At 37.0% G+C, this 20,221-nt stretch overlaps 1 protein-coding gene across 3 annotated transcripts in view; it reads left to right on the forward strand.

Annotated features, from left to right (window-relative positions):
• LOC128213491 (sodium-coupled neutral amino acid transporter 9-like) overlaps window positions 1-20,221 on the forward strand; it is a 63,531-nt gene that overhangs the window by 33,148 nt on the left and 10,162 nt on the right. For 2 of the 3 annotated variants that reach the window (XM_052919232.1, XM_052919234.1), the window contains exons 6-10: window positions 12,881-13,048; window positions 13,543-13,584; window positions 14,166-14,342; window positions 16,620-16,724; window positions 19,483-19,589. In XM_052919232.1, the coding sequence (XP_052775192.1) occupies window positions 12,881-13,048; window positions 13,543-13,584; window positions 14,166-14,342; window positions 16,620-16,724; window positions 19,483-19,589 (599 nt within the window). The remainder of the gene's footprint in view (window positions 1-12,880; window positions 13,049-13,542; window positions 13,585-14,165; window positions 14,343-16,619; window positions 16,725-19,482; window positions 19,590-20,221) is intronic. The other variant, XM_052919233.1, reaches the window with a different exon arrangement.

Consider the following 20,221-nt stretch of genomic DNA (forward strand, 5'->3'; position numbering starts at 1 on the left):
TAAGATCCATGTTATACATCAGCTACCGAATACTCCACTCCGTTAAGGGCCTCAGTAAGATCCATGTTATACAACAGCTATCGAATAATCGACTCCGTTAAGGGCCTCAGTAAGATCCATGTTATACAACAGCTACCGAATACTCGACTCCGTTAAGGGCCTCAGTAAGATCCATGTTATACAACAGCTATCGAATACTCGACTCCGTTAAGGGCCTCAGTAAGTTCCATGTTATACAACAGCTACCGAATACTCGACTCCGTTAAGGGCCTCAGTAAGTTCCATGTTATACACCTGCTATCGAATACTCGACTCCGTTAAGGGCCTCAGTAAGTTCCATGTTATACAACAGCTATCGAATACTCGACTCCGTTAAGGGCCTCAGTAAGTTCCATGTTATACAACAACTACCGAATACTCGACTCCGTTAAGGGCCTCAGTAAGATCCATGTTATACAACAGCTACCGAATACTCCACTCCGTTAAGGGCCTCAGTAAGATCCATGTTATACAACAGCTATCGAATACTCGACTCCGTTAAGGGCCTCAGTAAGTTCCATGTTATACAACAGCTACCGAATACTTGACTCCGTTAAGGGCCTCAGTAAGTTCCATGTTATACAACAGCTACCGAATACTCGACTCCGTTAAGGGCCTCAGTAAGTTCCATGTTATACAACAGCTACCGAATACTCGACTCCGTTAAGGGCCTCAGTAAGATCCATGTTATACAACAGCTACCGAATACTCGACTCCGTTAAGGGCCTCAGTAAGATCCATGTTATACAACAGCTATCGAATACTCGACTCCGTTAAGGGCCTCAGTAAGTTCCATGTTATACAACAGCTACCGAATACTCGACTCCGTTAAGGGCCTCAGTAAGATCCATGTTATACAACAGCTATCGAATACTCGACTCCGTTAAGGGCCTCAGTAAGATCCATGTTATACAACAGCTATCGAATACTCGACTCCGTTAAGGGCCTCAGTAAGATCCATGTTATACAACAGCTATCGAATACTCGACTCCGTTAAGGGCCTCAGTAAGTTCCATGTTATACAACAGCTACCGAATACTCCACTCCGTTAAGGGCCTCAGTAAGTTCCATGTTATACAACAGCTACCGAATACTCGACTCCGTTAAGGGCCTCAGTAAGTTCCATGTTATACAACAGCTACCGAATACTCGACTGCGTTAAGGGCCTCAGTAAGTTCCATGTTATACAACAGCTATCGAATACTCGACTCCGTTAAGGGCCTCAGGAAGTTCCATGTAATAAACAGCTACCGAATACTCGACTCCGTTAAGGGCCTCAGTAAGTTCCATGTTATACAACAGCTACAGAATACTCGACTCCGTTAAGGGCCTCAGTAAGATCCATGTTATACAACAGCTACCGAATACTCCACTCCGTTAAGGGCCTCAGTAAGATCCATGTTATACAACAGCTACCGAATACTCGACTCCGTTAAGGGCCTCAGTAAGTTCGATGTTATACAACAGCTACCGAATACTCGACTCCGTTAAGGGCCTCAGTAAGATCCATGTTATACAACAGCTACCGAATACTCGACTCTGTTAAGGGCCTCAGTAAGTTCCATGTTATACAACAACTACCGAATACTCGACTCCGTTAAGGGCCTCAGTAAGTTCCATGTTATACAACAACTACCGAATACTTTACTCCGTTAAGGGCCTCAGTAAGTTTCATGTTATACAACAGCTACAGAATACTCGACTCCGTTAAGGGCCTCAGTAAGTTCCATGTTATACAACAACTACCGAATACTCGACTCCGTTAAGGGCCTTAGTAAGTTCCATGTTATACAACAGCTACCGAATACTCGACTCCGTTAAGGGCCTCAGTAAGTTCGATGTTATACAACAGCTACCGAATACTCGACTCCGTTAAGGGCCTCAGTAAGATCCATGTTATACAACAGCTACCGAATACTCGACTCTGTTAAGGGCCTCAGTAAGTTCCATGTTATACAACAACTACCGAATACTCGACTCCGTTAAGGGCCTCAGTAAGTTCCATGTTATACAACAACTACCGAATACTTTACTAAGTGAGGGCAGCAGTAAGTTTTGGCAAATTACTATTTCAAAAACCTCTTACTGTAATGTAATCATTGTTCATTACTTTTTTGCGAGATTTTTTTTCAATGTTTTTATTTTTGTTTTTAAATCTATCAAAACTAATACTGGTAGGTAGATAATATGCAAGTAAAATGACATATTTCCATTGAAGTAAGGGTTAAAGGTGTGGTCTAAAGGATGAGAGTGTTTTTTGGTAAATGCATCAGCCTCTCACCGTAGAGGTTATGGATCAAAGTCTGTCCAAGGCAACCTGCTCTTATCCTCCTTTCTAGACCCCAATATGAAAGGACATGACCTTCAGGTGATTTATATCAGTTAATTGTAGTCTTCTTTGCAGCTTAATCTTATATTATTAATAACAGAGCCAAGGCTGGTATAATCTTACAAATTGCCGGTTTGTGCCGATTTGACCATGCCAGACCAATTTCAGTCACAGAAAATGGCAAAGTCAGCAAAATGTAATACACAAATTTTGTTTGTCCCTCCGCACATTCTTGAAAACTGCAATAAATGTGTCAAGATAACCAATAGACTGACCCGCCAGTGCCAATCCAATATGATGATCAATTGATATCTTTTAATTGGTGGTCCAAACATGTGGTAACAAATTATGTCTTCTAACAAACTGCAGTTGCTGCCGATCATTACATGAATTTGTGATGCAAGCATAAATAAAACTGTTGCAGCGGTTGAAAAGCTGTTTTAAAGATAACTTTAAATAGTCGGGAGTCCATCAGAGGAAAATGTGACGAGCCATGGCATCGGAGAGTAGAATGTGGCATGCGTGCTATATCTTAACTTTGATATGTTAGCAATCTGAAACTGCCCCATGCCACTCGAGATTTTGCCCTATATGCTCAGAATTAGGTCAAAGGTCAACTGAGTGCACTTTATATACATGGTAATTGAAAAAACATCATATCTTTGTCAATTTTAGGTTTACAATAACCCACATGGTATCAAAATGGAGCTTAGGATTTGGCCTTCATTTACCACTTACTAAATTTTATATACCTTATTTGTATACTTATGAATATTAATGAGAATGTCCGAAAAAAGGGTTTTTTTTTAAGAAAATAATAATTTATGGACACTAGTTTGGCAATATCTTCGTTATTTATGTTATTTATATAGCCAGACTTTACCAAAATAAGGATGAGATATTCCTCTATCAGAAAACATATACTTTTTAATATTTTGATGTATCGTTTACATGCACAATTACTGCTTAAAGTGGGTGGGGTAACTTGACATCAACATCTTGAAAAATCCAAATGTTATAAAATTAAAAATTCAGATGTTGTTTTCTATTAAATATGGTTTATGTTTATAATGTGTATTAATAACCAGTATTTGTACATTGATCAATAACAATTAAATAGGTCAAAGGTCATTCAAGTGCAATAATAAGTAAATTTAAGTCATTTATTAAAGTATGCATGTATTAATGCAAAGACATACATAAAACACTAGCAGTCATAACTATTATGTTTTGCACTGTTAACCAAACTAAGTTAACAATGTTTAGTGTGTTATTAATGATTTTTCTACACAGAAATGCCCTTATCGCCACATTTGTAATGACTGTTAAAATCACAGTAGAAGATGAATCGTTTGCTTAATTGTTTCGAGCAAAATCTGTATTTGCTGAAATGATTTCAATACACTTAAAACAGGTCTATGTTAACATATTTTTCATCAGACACTTTCCTTATCGGCAAATCTTGATTGTGTTAAAATGAACATGTTAACATTTTACAATTTTCTACGAAGGCTTTTGTAAGAATGATCCACAAGTTAAACTCAAATGAAAACTATGAATATATTGGCATTACAAATTATTTGTTTTCTTATTTATTGAAACCATTTAAGGATATAGAGCGTTTGCTCGAGCAATCATTTATGTCCTACAATGTTTTCAATGTTATCCAATGTTGAGGCATTAATAGACGGCGCTTCTGTGTGAGAAAGCTCTATAACATATTACTGGTACAATCTTAATGCGTCTGATATGACGCGGCATAGGATTAAACATGTAGCCACTAACATTCCCTTTTTTCATCAGATACTTTCATTGTTGGTAAGTCTGAACATAGCTCGTCAAGGAAATGTTTAGTGTTTAACCATTTACTCATCAAGCTATGCTTAGACCTATCTGTGATGAAAAACTCTAATAAAAATACTAACAGTTAGGCAACTGAAACTTCATTTCTTGTTTACTGTAATTAAATCATTTTAAGAAATGAAGCGTTTGCTCGCAACTAGCAAATGCTTCATATCATACAATGTTGTCAATACATGTAGTCTCAAATATAATGGCACTTTACAGTACTTATTTGGAAGAAATACCTATTAGATATTACTGTTAGCATATTAATGCATCTTTACTGAGATGCGGCCATTAGTTCAATACTCATCCACACTCATTATTCTTTATCAGATGATTTCCTTGTTGGTAAATCTAAACATAGCTTGCCGAGGATAGTATGAACAGTTAATGTATTGCCCACAATCAATGTAAAGAGTATCCACTAGGAAAACTTGATAAAAATCAAGGCAAAATATAATTTCCTTGTTTAATTGCAATGCAATCACTGTTGGAAATTGAGCATTTGCTTGTCAAGAGCAGTTGATTCATTCCCTACAATGCTGTCAATAGGCGTTGACTACAATTGCCTATGTGTAGGACATGTGTAAATTCAAATGCATATGCAGAGTTCTCCAACTTCTTACTTAAAGGTGCATAGTTAATAGACTCAAGTGTCAATTGGATTAGCGCAATTGATGCCATCACACCCACATGCTGGTGTACATTTCAATGACGCTTTAAAGCATTTGCAGCGGATAGATTTGCACTTGGTTTTACACCCACAACTTGTCAGTTCAATACAAGCATCAGGTACTGTTGGTAATCGTTTCCAGACAACTTCTAATCCATCAGGACCATCTTGCCATGCCTTAGTATCTACAGGCCTGATCTCTGTATCAACAATTGGTACATCAGCTGTGATCCAAATTGCTGCTTGATAATTTGCTCTTGCAATGTGCAATTCAAGAGCATCAGTTGTTGGTGGGAGCATTTCAAGCGTTTTCTTAGCTTTAACAAATAGCGAATGCCTTGCATTATCAACAGAGGTTTCATTGGTCCCATAAAGCAAGCATACAAACCTCTCTGCCTTATCTGACTTTCTGTCTCTTCCAACATCCGAAAGTAGGTCAGGACAAGTAACATAAGTCTTCCAACAGGTCTTCTTACTAATGCCACTAAAGGCCGAAGTTGTGTCGCATCCAGTCAACGCATGAAATCCCAAAATGTTAAGGTGCACATCTCTGGGTATTTTCTGAGCGATACTATGCACGGGGTATAGTTTGGTTTTCTTTGAAGTCCCAGCCATCATCCATATTTCGATGTTTAGATACCCAAGATGGTATATCAGTAGGAGCAGTACATCTGTATCTTGACATTTGACCACTATTCTCTCATAACCTTCTCTTACAGCATCTAAGGCATGTATAATGATCCTCGTGTCTGCCTCTTCCTGGTTCGATGACAGTTGTGGTACTTCACGTCTGTTGGATGTAGCTTTGAGTACATTTTGGTAACCTCCTCCTGTTACAAGCTCTTGATCTCTCGGTAACGAGTCTGCCCTTGTTGCCAAATTCTCGGAAAGAAACCTCGCAATATCTGCTTTGTTCTCATCCATTGCTAGGAAGGTATCCAATGACTGCGGCAGTGGTACATCTGGACCAGTAATCATTCTACGAATTGGGCGTCGGTTGCCGGATCGCTTGCTCCTAGCACTTGCCTTTATTGATGATTTTCCGATATATCTGTCGAATGCCACGTCTATTCTGTGTGTAGTTGTGTTAAAATACCTCAGTACACACTGCACAAACACGTCTGCATACTCTCCAAATGTAACACAGCCATCTGGTTTACCTAATGCCTGAATCATTGCATGTCCATCAATCACTATAGCTGTTTTCAAAGTAGCCACTGGAAGCTCTTCCTGGACAAAGACTGCACTATCTGTAGTAAGGACCGCAAGCAGATCAGATTTGGCTGTTGGGTTCATAATTCCGCCAACTTTTGCAAGTGACAGTGGTACTGGAGACAACTCATGTTTTAATACAGATGCTATTTCGACAGTTCTGCCAGCATTAGCCGCGTTGAAGAGTCGTTGCATCAATCTTCTGTCAGCTTTTATTATCTGTGTGGTTTGCTTTGCTTTCACTGGCACTTGGTAAAGCGTGGCAAAGGTTTTCAATTTCATTTTTTTCATTGGGTCAAAGAATTGTTTTTTCTTTGAAACTAGTCTCTCGTGAGCATTTTGTAGTACACGTGCTGCACCTTGATCCCTTGCTTCAACTAGGTTCTTGGTTATTTCGGTAGTGGCTACATCTTTTGTTGCAATTGAGACTAACTTTGAGCACTCCCTTACTGGTAACACCAGGTTATTATCAGCATTATCGGTTTCAATGTCTACTTCTGTCAGTAAGTCTAGTCCTTTGCAACAAAACACGTCCCGTATGTCGAGGTATTGAAGCAGCGCTTGAACATGGCTTTCATCAAGATCTACCCGTGATCGCTGGAAGTCGGCCCTTGTAGATGTGAACTCATCTTCATCATCTCCACTAGTGTCTGTGTAGAGAGCTCTCATCTTTTGTGAGATGTTTGAGCGAAATGCCCAAGTTATACAGAACTTGTCCCGTGCTGAGTCATTTCGTGTTATTCCTATGATTCCATTGTTAAGCTTGCAGAGTTTATTTATCCACTCGGTTGCTTGGTCTGTTGGAATCTGGCTGAAGTGGTTGTTACTTCTCTTGACGACGAAATTCCCATTCATGAACTCAGTGTAAACTTCTGGTGCTCTGTTCTCCAGGTCTTTCATCTCGGCCAAATACACAGGTCCCCATCGAGCATAGTTTAGGTGGTCATACGCTGTCAGCCACGGTAACATTGCGGCGAATGCTTCAAGGTGCAACTTCCAGTTTCCTTCTCTTTCCGCACGAATAAACAGAAGCAAAATCTCAATCATATCCATATAGGTCTTCCAGAACACATACTGCTTGTTGCCAAAGAACAAAGAGTCAAACTCCTGCATCTGGCCGATCAATTTGACATCCAGAATAACTTCATGTAACTTCGCAGCCTGGTCCATTACGTTTTGGTCATATCCAGTTATCTTTGAAGTTTTGAAGATATTAACCAGATCCGTAGATGATGCTTCCATTTCTCCAACATCTGTACTTGTGCCACCGGCCTTTTGATGTAGCCAGGATCGAAACATCGTCCACCTTAACCGCCACAAAGCCTCATACGTTAGGATATGTGCACGTACTGCTCTGTAGTACGCCTTTCCTTCCATCATGTTTGAAGTTACGTTTGGAGGATACACCCCAGCATCAACCCACACATCATCAAGACCAGCTGATTCCATGTGTTGTCCAATTGCTTTCAAAAAGTTGAAGCAGACATGGAGGCCACCAAGTCTGAATATGACGTTTTTATACTTCTCTTGGTTCGCCCATGTTAGCTCTATTCCTTTGGCATAGAGAGGCTGGTCACCAGTGATAACAGTATGTGTTTGTCCTACATGATTTGATATTGCTATAAATCTATCGATAACCGTAGTCAGCGTATCAAAGTCATCTGCAGGGGCCTGCAGGATTGGAAGCATTCCAATGGTAGTCATCGGTGGACTTGCTTGACTGGTCGATTCATTAAATGCTCGCCATGCTGGAACTTTCTGCTCTTCTGTGTCAGTCTGTCTTGTTAGAAGCCACACAGTGTCCTCTATACGGGCCTGTTCACATTTGACATCTATCTCAGTGAACCATCTGTCCGTATTTATTTCGTCAGCGGTTTGCACTGGTTGAGGTCTACTGCCATGCGGCATCTTTGCTCTGTGTAACTCGTGGAGACTCTTCAAAGCGTCTGTGTTACAACTTCTCTCTAAGCTAGGTGTGCTGTCATCATCCGCGATTTGTAATGGATCTAATTCTGCTGCGGTTTGTCGCTGCCACACAACCATCTGCGTACTATGGAACGTGTTTCGCCCATCCAATGTAGACTCCAACACATCTATATTGTCACATGAACAATGTACAAAAAACCCACGCTCGATATTACTTGGAATATAAACTCCTCCATTTTGAATATACTTTTCCAGAATATTGTTAGCTATGGCATTATCAATCCGTCTGATTGTAGTGATACCAACTGTATGATTAGCAGCATGAAATAGTTCAACTAACGCCTTTGAGCGTGTTGCTTGATGCAGGGCAAGACCTAAGCCTACATGTTTTGGTGTAAGCTTGGTTCCATTAGAAACACCAAAAATAATATCCTGTGCAATACTGCAAACTTTTCGATTTGCAGATGCATTAATGGCATCATCATCTCCATCTAACAGGGCCATACCACCAAAAAGCAACCTAAGAAATATGTACAGACTATCTGGAATGATCTTTTCAATGTGTTCATCATCAAAGCCTGAACAAATTGAGTCGTGTCCAGGCATTTCATTTAAGTCGGTTCTTATCTTCAGGGCCGCATGGACTATTTCTTGCAGAATCGTATTTTCGCAAGGTTCAAGAACGACTGAATCATCACCTGAGGTGTCTGTCTCTGAGCCTGAATCAGACAAAAATGTTTCAAACTGTTTTCTTGATTCTTTTGTCAGTGTCTGAGAAATGACTTTGTTCGTTTCACATGCAGGGTACAATAGCAGCGAAGATTGTTTATCTAACGGTCTTACCAACTGTCCCTTCTCACCAATCGTCCGTTTCACGTCCTCATAGAATGACTGTTTTCGTGTCTGATATTTACTTGGTACACTCTTGCCTGATTCCTGTTTTCTTCGGCAATAACTACTCCACACTGTATTCATATCATAAACATGACCACGAGAAAACCCTTCTTCCAGGACATGTTTGAGCTCTTTCATCACTTCATCTTCAGGTTCATCTAGAGTGTCTATCGTTATAGATTTGCGTCTGAATTTTGATAAACATTTCAAGTGATATTTGCCCTCAGACGCTATTAAATCGTTAACACCTGCAAGACGAACTCTCATAACATTGTCATTCTTCGAAAGTGTAAGGACATTTTCAGATAATTTGAATGTAGTAACACTGTTCAACTGTTTAACATTGTCAGATTGACAAAACATACAGCGATTAAAGTCAACAGCATGTACTTTGGCTCTGGTTGTAGAAGTAGAAGGGGTACATGTTTCAGGGGTACTATGACATTGTTCATCCGGTTGCTTACTTTCAGGCTGTTTGAACTTATTTTGCAAACGACTAAGCCTTTGCTTTGAGGTATATGAGCTATAACAACTATTATGCCACTTAATTTTATTTTGGTCTGCCCATGTGTCTGTGTCAAGTTCAGTGGTTCTGTCTATTACCTCTATGTTGTCAGTGTCCTGCAAGCTTTTTCTGATTTCGGACACTTCTCTGATCCGCTTTTTGCCATCCACTGTTCCGATACGCAACACTCCCCCTTTCTCTTGGCAAATTATGCAACGGTCAAATGATGTTCCCGATGAACGTCGCTTGATAGACACAACTGGATTGACCTCCATTTTTCTGAAATGATAAAATACAGGATATTAAAGTTCACATACAGACAAACTATGACACAAACAATTAAAGATTTCGCCAGTAAATATAGCATGCAATTTTCGTCCTTAAATTAAATTCATTATTAAACCCTTTAAAAGCTATACAATATCAAATTCTCCCTTTTATAAATTATTTGCTTTTGATTGACACTTTAATATTTTAATTATCATAAACATTCAACTAGTGCTATTGTGTATACTATTTACCTGCAGTCCTCAATAGTTGTATAAACGTACTTGCGTTCTGTAACTGGACATGTTTTCTGATCTCTTCACAGCTGAAAATATACAAAAAGGTAATTACCAAGATGTAAAGACTATAGTTGACTACTTATCACAACAAACACCTGTCCAATGAGAAACTGATACCAAAACAGCTCCATTGAGATTGTGTTTATTAATCGTATTAAAGAACGAAATACTAATGGTGCGAATCACAATAAATAGTAATCGTAATTAAGAGCGAAATACTAATGGTGCGAATCGCACAAATTGCGAAAAAATTGAGCAGCGATTCCCCCTTGAAATTAGTTTTTCTGTTGCTCAATTATATAGAGAACTTAACAGATACATAGTGTATTAGGCAATACACCCAGGGATAAAGTATATAATCAACCAGGACTGTAACTTACAGTGAAAGGGACTATCAGGTCACTGCAATGTTTATGTAGGCTAAATGGCAAACTTCTATACAAGGGAAGTAACTTTGTTTTAACTAGGCGAATTATAACAAGGTGGGATAACTCCAAAAAAAAATGTTCATACTTGTTTGAATGAACCTTTCGCAAAAACACATATACTTAAAATATAAGGCTGTTGTCAACATAAAATAGTGAACATTTATAATACCAGGAGACGTCAATGAGTTATGCATGTGCGTAATCTCTATTCTGGTTTATTTTATTGCCATGGCAACGTTCACAGTTGCAGATTTTTCCATCCTCACTAATACACTTGTGTGTACCAAACAGCATAACAAAGGCAAATAATTCTTGATAACACATAGATGTTGTTTTATTTGCTAATTTCCGTGTTTGACCTCGAAAGTACATTGACCTTGACCTTATTTGACTTTAAAAGTTGGCCTCACAAAAGCTATATGTTCATAGAACTGATATATATTTTTAATAAAAAAACATATTTTATTAAATAAAACAGATATAAGATATGCAAAACATAAGTCATTGAATCAGCAAACCTGGGCAATGTTTTGTGCTTTGTTGGTAACCATAGTAACCGACATCATTCTAGTGCCCAATTTTGCTGAAACCAAAGATTATACAATGGGCTGTTTTGTATTACCTTTAAACACCAATATAAAGATGCATAAAGCTAAATAAAAAGAAAACATATTATGTATACTAAAATTTTCGAGTATGTTTCGCTTGTTGACCTTTAAATGACCTTAACCCTACCTTTTGGAAACATTGTTGGAGAATTTACTAGAAAGCTATATATACAATGATAATATAGAACAAAATATAAGTTGATAAATATAAGCGTTTTAAAGTTAAACGACATCGAGTAAGACAGGTAGAGTTTCAATAAATTTTGCAATTACTTGACCCTTGACCTAGTTTCTCACCTTCACATTCGATTTTGTCAGTGGCATTGTGTGGAGTCACACACAGCTGATATTGGGCAATACGATTATGGAATTGAATCAGTTATACTCCATGATGCCATGGGCCGTCAAAAATGAGCGACTTTTCCGCTTATGGTCTCCCGACGTAACACATTGACTTGAATTGACTTATTATTGCACTTGAATGACCTTTGACCTATATAATTGTTATTGATCCATGTACAAATACTGGTAATTAATACACATTATATACATAAACCATATGTAAAAGAAAACAACATCGGATTTTTTAATTTTACAACATTTGGATTTTTCAAGATTTTGGTGTCAAGTTACCCCACCCACTTTAAGCAGTAATTGTGCATGTAAATGATGCATCAAAATATTAAAAAGTATATATTTACTGATAGAGGAATATCTCATCCTTATTTTGGTAAAGTCTGGCTGTATAAATAACATAAATAACGAAGATATTGCAAAACTATTGTCCATAAATTATTATATTTTTTAAAAAATCACCCTTTTTTGGACATTCTCATTAATATTCATGAGAATACAAATCAGGTATATAAAATTTAGTAAATGGCAAATAAAGGCCAAAGCCTAAGCTTCATTTTGATACCAGTTGGGTTATTGTAAACCTAAAACTGACAAAGATATGATGTTTTTTCAATTACCATGTACATAAAGTGCACTCAGTTGACCTTTGACCTAATTCTGAGCATATAGGGCCAAATCTCGGATGGCATGGGGCAGTTTCAGATTACTAACATATCAAAGTTAAGATATAGCATGCATGCCAAATTCTACTCTCCGATGCCATGGACCGTCAAAAATAAGCGACTTTTCCCCTTATGGACTCCCGACTAAAAAGCACATGAAGAATGCTGAGAATTTTTATTGCTCAAATTGCTGACTATATGTATAATGCAATCTGTTGGATATTGTTACCGGTATCCTAAACTGATTCAATATTATTGAATTAGCTCAATGCAATATTCCTGTATTGTTTAATATGCTTCCAACAACTCAACAATGTTTTTTCATGGTGTTAAATATAGTGTAACTGAGATCGATTTTTTTCACAATATTTTTTTGGGTTACACCGTGTAAACTTCCGGAATTGTTTTTTACAGGAAGTAAATTTTTGTTATGAGCCAAAATAATGCATTTTCTTTTAGTTTCAAAAGCATAGCAGCCCTCAGAACAAAGAAATTCTCTTTGCAAAATCAACATCAGATCGTATTATTCAGGGATGCCAACTTTCCTCTTTTCAGCTGATTTCCTCTTTTTTGGCCACAATTTTTTTTTAATTATTGCCTTTTTTTATCTAAACAAAAAAAAACTTTTTTGTATGTAGTGTGAATAGGATACTCTTATTTCATACTAGTTTCCTATTTTTACAAAATCACGTTTGCATCCCTGGTAATAGAGTTCTCAAGACTATCTCGGTGGTAAGTCAAGTGGTTGGCTTCACAACTGACACTGCCCTGAGCCATGATTGTATTCAGGGTTTAATGATATCCTTATAACAGTAATAATGGAACTTTTTTTGCAGAGTCAACATCAGAGGTCATAGAGTTTTCGGACGTATGTCGGGAGTATCTGGGTCGATGGGGGGAGTGGGTGGCTTGGGTGTCGTCTCTTCTCACTCTCCTTGGCGGCATGATTGTGTACTGGATCCTTATCTCCAACTTCCTCTACAACATCGTCACATTTATATATCGTATGTTAGATTTCGTTGTTTCCTTTGATTATTAATAATTGTTCAAAGTTAAACCAGAAAAATATAGTGGTATAAATTTAAAGTCACTGTATCCTCCTCCGTCTGTTCCACATCTTTGTCCAAGCTATTTCATTGCCTCAGTGTATACTTTTATCCAAAAAAGCAGCATCAGGGATCATACATTCCTTGTAATAATTTCCTTGTATAAAATGACTAAAATTACTTTCCCACCGCTTGTAGGGGATGCCGACAGCATAGAATAATGAATCATTGGAATGTCCTTGGCATCTAGACATGGTTTCAAACTGTAGTCAAACCGCGTTGGCTCAAACTCCCAGGGACGGGCGAAAATACCTCGAGCCTCGAAGAAATTCGAGCAAAGCGGGAATGCTTACCTTCAATTTAAGCGGGGTTCGACTGTATATGATAATATTTTTAGTGGACAAATGATGAAATACCCGAGTGTGCTAACATTCCTAGTTTTCATATTTCAGACCATGCTAAGGGAGATGATACAGTCGCATCAGGAAGCACAGGTACATGTCTATCCCGGAAAATCTATAGCTTAATCAAACACTTGGTATAATATCAGTTTGAAATTTGCTGAATAATGATATGTATGAATTTGGTTTTTAAAATTGACTATTTTTTGTGTCTGTTTCTTTGAACCGTTGAAGCAGTTTATTACAATATATATGCACTGTGCAGCATTTTCATAATCTGCTGTTATATCTCTGGTTTACACCTGTGATGCTGTTTTTGCCTACTTTGCACTGAGTTGGGAACAATAAATAATATGTTTAATATTGAATGTTAAAAGAAATATGAAAAGTTTGCTGTAGTGTTTCAAGGTAGAAATTAAGATTAATTACCTAGCTGGTTGAATTGAAATTAATTTAAATCGACTGTGAAAAGTGCAAATGTTATAGCTTTTTTTGATCATGTGTCTTAAAATTCTAGCATGAATAGCAAATCTTCATTACAAGAAACAATATGTGGCAATATATGACTGCAGTTTATCTGAAACTAGACAAATTGGAACTATTAAATTATATTGATGTATTTGTATTTCAAATTTTTAGCCATCAATCAATAGTATTCATTCCTCAATTTTCAGATCCATTCTGCCCATCAGACGACACCAACACCACAAATACCACTGATCATACCCATGATGTTACATTCAACAAGATCTGGGATGAACAGAAGACCGTTCCTTTTATACTTATCCTCATCATTATGCCACTCATTAACTTCAAATCTCCAACTTTCTTCACGAAATTTAATGCTCTAGGTTAGTTAAATAGCATAATTATTGTCCAGCGCACTTGCATCCAGCTCGACATAGATGTCACTAGGGCAGTTTGTTGTTTGTGTGTATGATAATCCATTGAGTGTCCTATTTTGACTTGTCCAGGCTGTAACCTGACCATTCATTGGGGGATAAAAGACAGTTCTTTTGTCTGTAAGTTGTAGATCGAGGTCACACTTAATGTGTCATTTGTCAAAATTCCATGTATATTGGCTTTTCTGTGCTGTAGCCTGATAATGTAAGACATTTTAAAAAAAATTGACACAAAATTTCACCATGAGCAGATAGCATGTCAGATGAGACACCCATGTCTGTTGGTCTTGCCTGGGCTGTTACTCAGCCATACATTGAGACATTTCTGTAGGTCAAAGGTCCATATCTTACTCATTATTTTTAGCTCGACTATTCGAAGAATAGGTGGGCTATACTACTTGCCGCTGCGTCAGCGTCGGCGTCCGGTTAAAGTTTGAGGGCAAGTTGGGATTTTCACTTATAAGTCCAATACCCTACATTCAATTGACTTAATACTTCACGCAGTTGTTCAGGGCCATCACATGATGAGGTTAGAGAACTCCATATTATTCTTTACACAGATTATGGCCCCTGATTGACTATGGAACTTGGGTAAACGTTTTAGGGCAAGTTGGAATATTTATTAATAACTTCTATATCCTTTGTTCAATTGACTTATTACTTCGCACAATTGTTCAGGACCATCACACAATGAGGTTACATAACTCCATATTATCCTAAATACAAGTTGTGGCCCCTGATTGACTTAGGTTAAAGTTTTAGGGTAGGTAAAAGTTTTAGGGCAAGTTGGGATTTTCACTTAAAACTCTAATACCATTCATTCAATTGACTTAATACTTCACACAGATGTTCAGAGCCATCACATAATGAGGTTAGATAACTCCATATTATCTTTTATACAAACTATGGCCCCTGATTGACTATGGAACTTAGGTTAAAGTTTTAGGGCAGGTTGGGATATTGTTTAATAACTTCTATACCCTTCATTCAATTGACTTAATACTTCACGCAATTGTTCAGGACCATCACCCAATGAGGTTACATAACTCCATATCCTTAATACAAGTTATGGCCCCTGATTGACTTAGGTTAAAGTTTTAGGCAAGTAAAAGTTAAGGGCAAGTTGGGATTTTAATAAAAAAAACACTTCTATACAGTTCATTCAAAGCACTTAATAAAATTCAAAATTATTAACCAACAAGAAACATAACTCCATTTTAACCCTAAATACAAATTATGGCCTTTGATTTTTTTTTTAATTTCTTTTGAAAAGCATATTTGTAATATTATTCTTAACCACATTTCAATAATGGGAAATCAAGTTATTTGAATTACTTGTGTCATTGTTCTGGCGGGCTGGTGGGAGGGCAGCATCAAAGTGACCTTAATGCAAGTTATGGATCCTGATTGACTTAGATTAAAGTTTACGCAAGTAAAAGTTAAGGGCAAGTTGGGATTTTAATAAAAAACTATACCGTTCATTAAATGCACTTAATAAAATTGAAAAATTATTTACGACTATTTTACAACAAGAAACATAACTCTGTTTTAACCCTAAATACAAATTATGGCCCTTGATTTTTTTAATTTTTTATTTCCTTTGAAAGGCATATTTGTATATTCTTAACCGCATTTTCATAATGGGAAATCAAGTTATTTGAATGACTTTCGTCATTGTTTGATCAAAGTCTTTATTATTGATCGAATAATTTTAGTCAGGTTTGACATAAAGAGACCAAACTTGGTATTATTACATCGTTATTGTATTCTAAGTAAAAGCGGCGTAGTCGAGCGCGCTGTCTTACAATGGCTCTTGTTACAAAATATGCTTGACCTGACCTTTCCAACGAATGCATTCAAGGTCAGGGAACAAACTTTCACCGAACTGTTTTATGATTGTGATAGTGGCAGGGTTGATATAGTTGACCTTTCACAGACAAACACCTCATATTTTGAGTACTGAAATCTGCTACAACAATGCCTTTATAGTGACTTTCCTCTTATTAACACAACCTCTCCAAATGCTTTAGGTGACTATTTCTGAAAAGAATTGCACTAGAGCAGTCACTTAGTATGGATTTGAATCATTATAAAAGGCCGTACCAAATTGATTCGATGTTAAGCATCATTGGTTGGGGTGGCATTCAGCATTCAGAATGAAGCAACAAACATTTACTAAAATCTAAATGAAATGTACAATATGCCTTGTATTCATGTTCATTCCAGGGACTATATCTGTCACGTACCTCGTGTGTTTTGCTATGAAGAATGCAATCAGCTGGGGAATACACCTCGACTTTCATGACACTGCCAGTCCTAGTTATGTTTATGGTGAGTGAGCATTTTATTTGTTCACACCAATAGTATGTAGAAAAAGGCTGACAAAGTTTCTTCCAAAAATACATATATTTGATTAATACATATACTGTGAAATCATTTATATTCGTTGGCAAGAAATTTCGTGGTTTGCCGAAAAATTACAATTTCGGGGTACTTGAATTCATGGTTTTTCGTTTTTGAAATAAAAATAATCGAAATTGCGATCGTCCTAGATCGACTGCATTCCACGCGCTGGCTCGTGATTTCTGTTGTCTACGTCACTCGGTTTATGACACTCGCTAAAGTGGTACGACATGCCAATTAGTGCATATATCCATGTCAATTATCGATTTAATTGGAAATTTAGATCATAAAAGAAGATGTACCCTGATCCTTAATACAGATAGACAAAGCCATTGAATGCCAGTTAAGAATTTTGCAAACTGTGAAAACACCGAGAAGGTCCGTATAATTGAGTAAACAATCCTTAAAGATAGCTGATGTTTACAAATTCAATTACTTTTGAATATCATCTCATTTCAATATTTATTCACACCGATATTTACGATGTGTACTGCGGCCTCTGTAACGAATAAATTAGAGTATGTACATAACATGGCAATTGAAAAAGGGAATAAAGGGTCAATATTTCGTGGGATCTTGAATTCGTGGATCACCCACCCCACGAAAACCACGAACATTATTGCCCCATGAACATTAATGATTTCACAGCATTTTATTCTATTTCTCATTCATTTGCCAAATTTGTTTTCATTGTGATATCAGTACTGTAACATTTAATGGATTTTAATTATTCAATTATTTTAAACGTGTCAAAATAATATTGAAAAACATGTTCACCATGAGGAGATGATGTGCCACAAACAAGACCCAAATCAGTAAGTCATATGTCAAGTCATACTTCAGGGTCAAGGAGTAAAATTATTTTCAATTTGAACTTGTTCAGATCGTACCTTGGTGATCCCATGAATGATTTCAAAATAATTTTGTGGGGATTTTCACTATGCCGAGAGTGTTTCACACTTGAGACCTTGATCTGTAGGTCAAGGTCACAATTGGGGGGACATTTGTAGATCATAGTTAAAGGTCAGAGCTAGGGGTCAGTGGCCCAAATGACTGGTATGCATGTCATTTCCTTACATTGTTCATTTCTCATACTGCTGGTATCATAAGTGGCAATTTCAGTCTGAGATAGTGATTTGTTTAGGTATGTAGTAGGAATTGGTATGAATATATTTATATACAAATATTTTTTCACCATCTGACTGATACTGCCACCTATGGCTGGTATTCATTATGACATGAGAATTGAAAAGAAGGTAAAACTGTGATGAAGGCATGGACAAAAAATTGTTTGGAATGAACAGATTGTTTTGTTAAAAAACTAAATTACCGAGAGCATGCTTAAACTAATATCAGCATCATGTCAATTATCTGTATGTGTAATGAGAAGTGATCCTTATCACAACACTTTATAAATTACACATTTTCAGAAGTCAAGACAACTTTGCCAGCACTAACAGGGGTGGCTTCCCTTGCATATTTTGTACAGAATTCGCTTCTTGCAACTATAAGAGCACAAAAACACCCCGAAAATACTGTGAGCAAATATCCCCCCGAACTGTTATCATCATAATGTGTCCCAGCATTATCAGAGATCTTTATTATACCAACACACAGTTTCATCCATAGCACATGCTGCTTTTTCATGTTTTGCTTCAAGGTTAAGGTTGCTGTTCCTATACATACTGGGGTGCTTGAAGGATTTTAATGTAACTTACCCCCAACCTTCACCACATCAGTTTGTATCGGGTTTTTTTAGGTATCATCACCTTTCTATCCCAGGTCAAGGTCGCTTTAACTCCGTATCAAATAACCCATTTCGGGTCTATAATTCTTGACCCTTCAGCACAACCGTAAGTAAGCTATTATTTAAATCAGAAAATTCTAACAAGGGCTGTTACTATGATAGGTTTTGCATGATTTTAAAATAAATTAACTTGATGGATCACCACAACACCATGCTGTTGTGTTGTGGGCTGCTTTTATACTTTTGATGTCAAGGTCAAGTTGGCTTTTATTTAAAAAAGGCTTATTTGGGCTACTACTATTTGATGCCAAGGAGGATTAAGATATAGTTTGCCTCAAATGATAACAACCATGTCATGCTGATGTTTCACAAGCTGCTTTTTTCACATTTTGCTTTAAGGTCAAGGTCAATGAAATAAATGATGATGTTTAACAAGCTGCTTTTACACATTTGCTTTAAGGTCAAGGTCAATGTAATCAATGATGTGTTGTTAGCTACTTTTACACACTTTCTTTAACCCAATGCTTCACACATGTCAACTCATTACATTTAAAATGGCCTACCACTACATGTACATGCAGCAAGTTCTTACTACATACATAGAATTTCATGTCTTCCTTAGAATATCCTTAGCTCCACTGTTCAACACAACTTTTTTGGCATGGGGAATCCATGTCTAGTCTGCCATTTATGTTTCAGAAAAATGGCATGAGTATTAACTGTATAATTATGTAGAGGTGACCTTCTCACATTTGAAACCATCGCAGACAGTTTTATTTACAGTTTTTATGAAATTGCTGTCAAAATTGGATGTGTATTTTTGTGTGTGTTTGTAAGATGCTTTAACACTGGCTTGACAGAAAACTAAGTGGTTATTGTTTGGGTTGACTAACTTTTTTTAATGTAAGACTTCTATGTATGTCAATTACACATTTTCAGAATTCAAGTCCTCCTTCCCAGCATTAACTGGAGTCGCTGCTCTTGCATTTTTTGTGCAGAACTGTGTTCTGTCAATAACAAGAGCCCAAAAATACCCCGAAAATAATGTAAGCAATTGTAAGCAATTATCCTCTTGAATTGAATCTGTGCTTTTTCCTCTTTGCTTTGCTTTGCTTGTTGACCTTTAGTACACAGAAAGTATTTGCACTCTCTTGAAACATGCTTTTAAAATACTTAAGTCATGTTACACATAATATTAAACTAAGAAGTTACAGTATTTTATAATTTACTCAATTTATCTGTTATTAATTTAATGAATCACTTGCTTATCATACATGCATGTACAATATGAAACCTGCAAAATATGGCACTGGGCATAAATAATCAATATGTATAAATCTAAGTTTGTCTGAGTGTTGAATACTACTGTAGATTGATTTAATTTTGTAAGGGCTTGATATTCATACATATTGTGTCATCAGCTAAGCATCACAACCAGAAACGGTTTACTTTGCCTGACAGCGGCTGACATTTGTCATCAATCAATTAATTTAAACAACTTGTTGTAGATTTGGTATACACATTAATTTTGTCATGTTCTGTAGATGAGCCCTATTTATTATGGGCTCAGTAGATCTCAAAGTTAGGGGGACCCTTACTAGAAGAGGGATGCCTCTTCCAGCAGGCGACACAGTGGGTTAGCGGAATACTTGTTCTATTTATCAGTCATGATACAAAT

This window comes from Mya arenaria, chromosome 13 (assembly GCF_026914265.1).
Source record: "Mya arenaria isolate MELC-2E11 chromosome 13, ASM2691426v1".
Lineage (NCBI taxonomy): Eukaryota > Metazoa > Mollusca > Bivalvia > Myida > Myidae > Mya > Mya arenaria.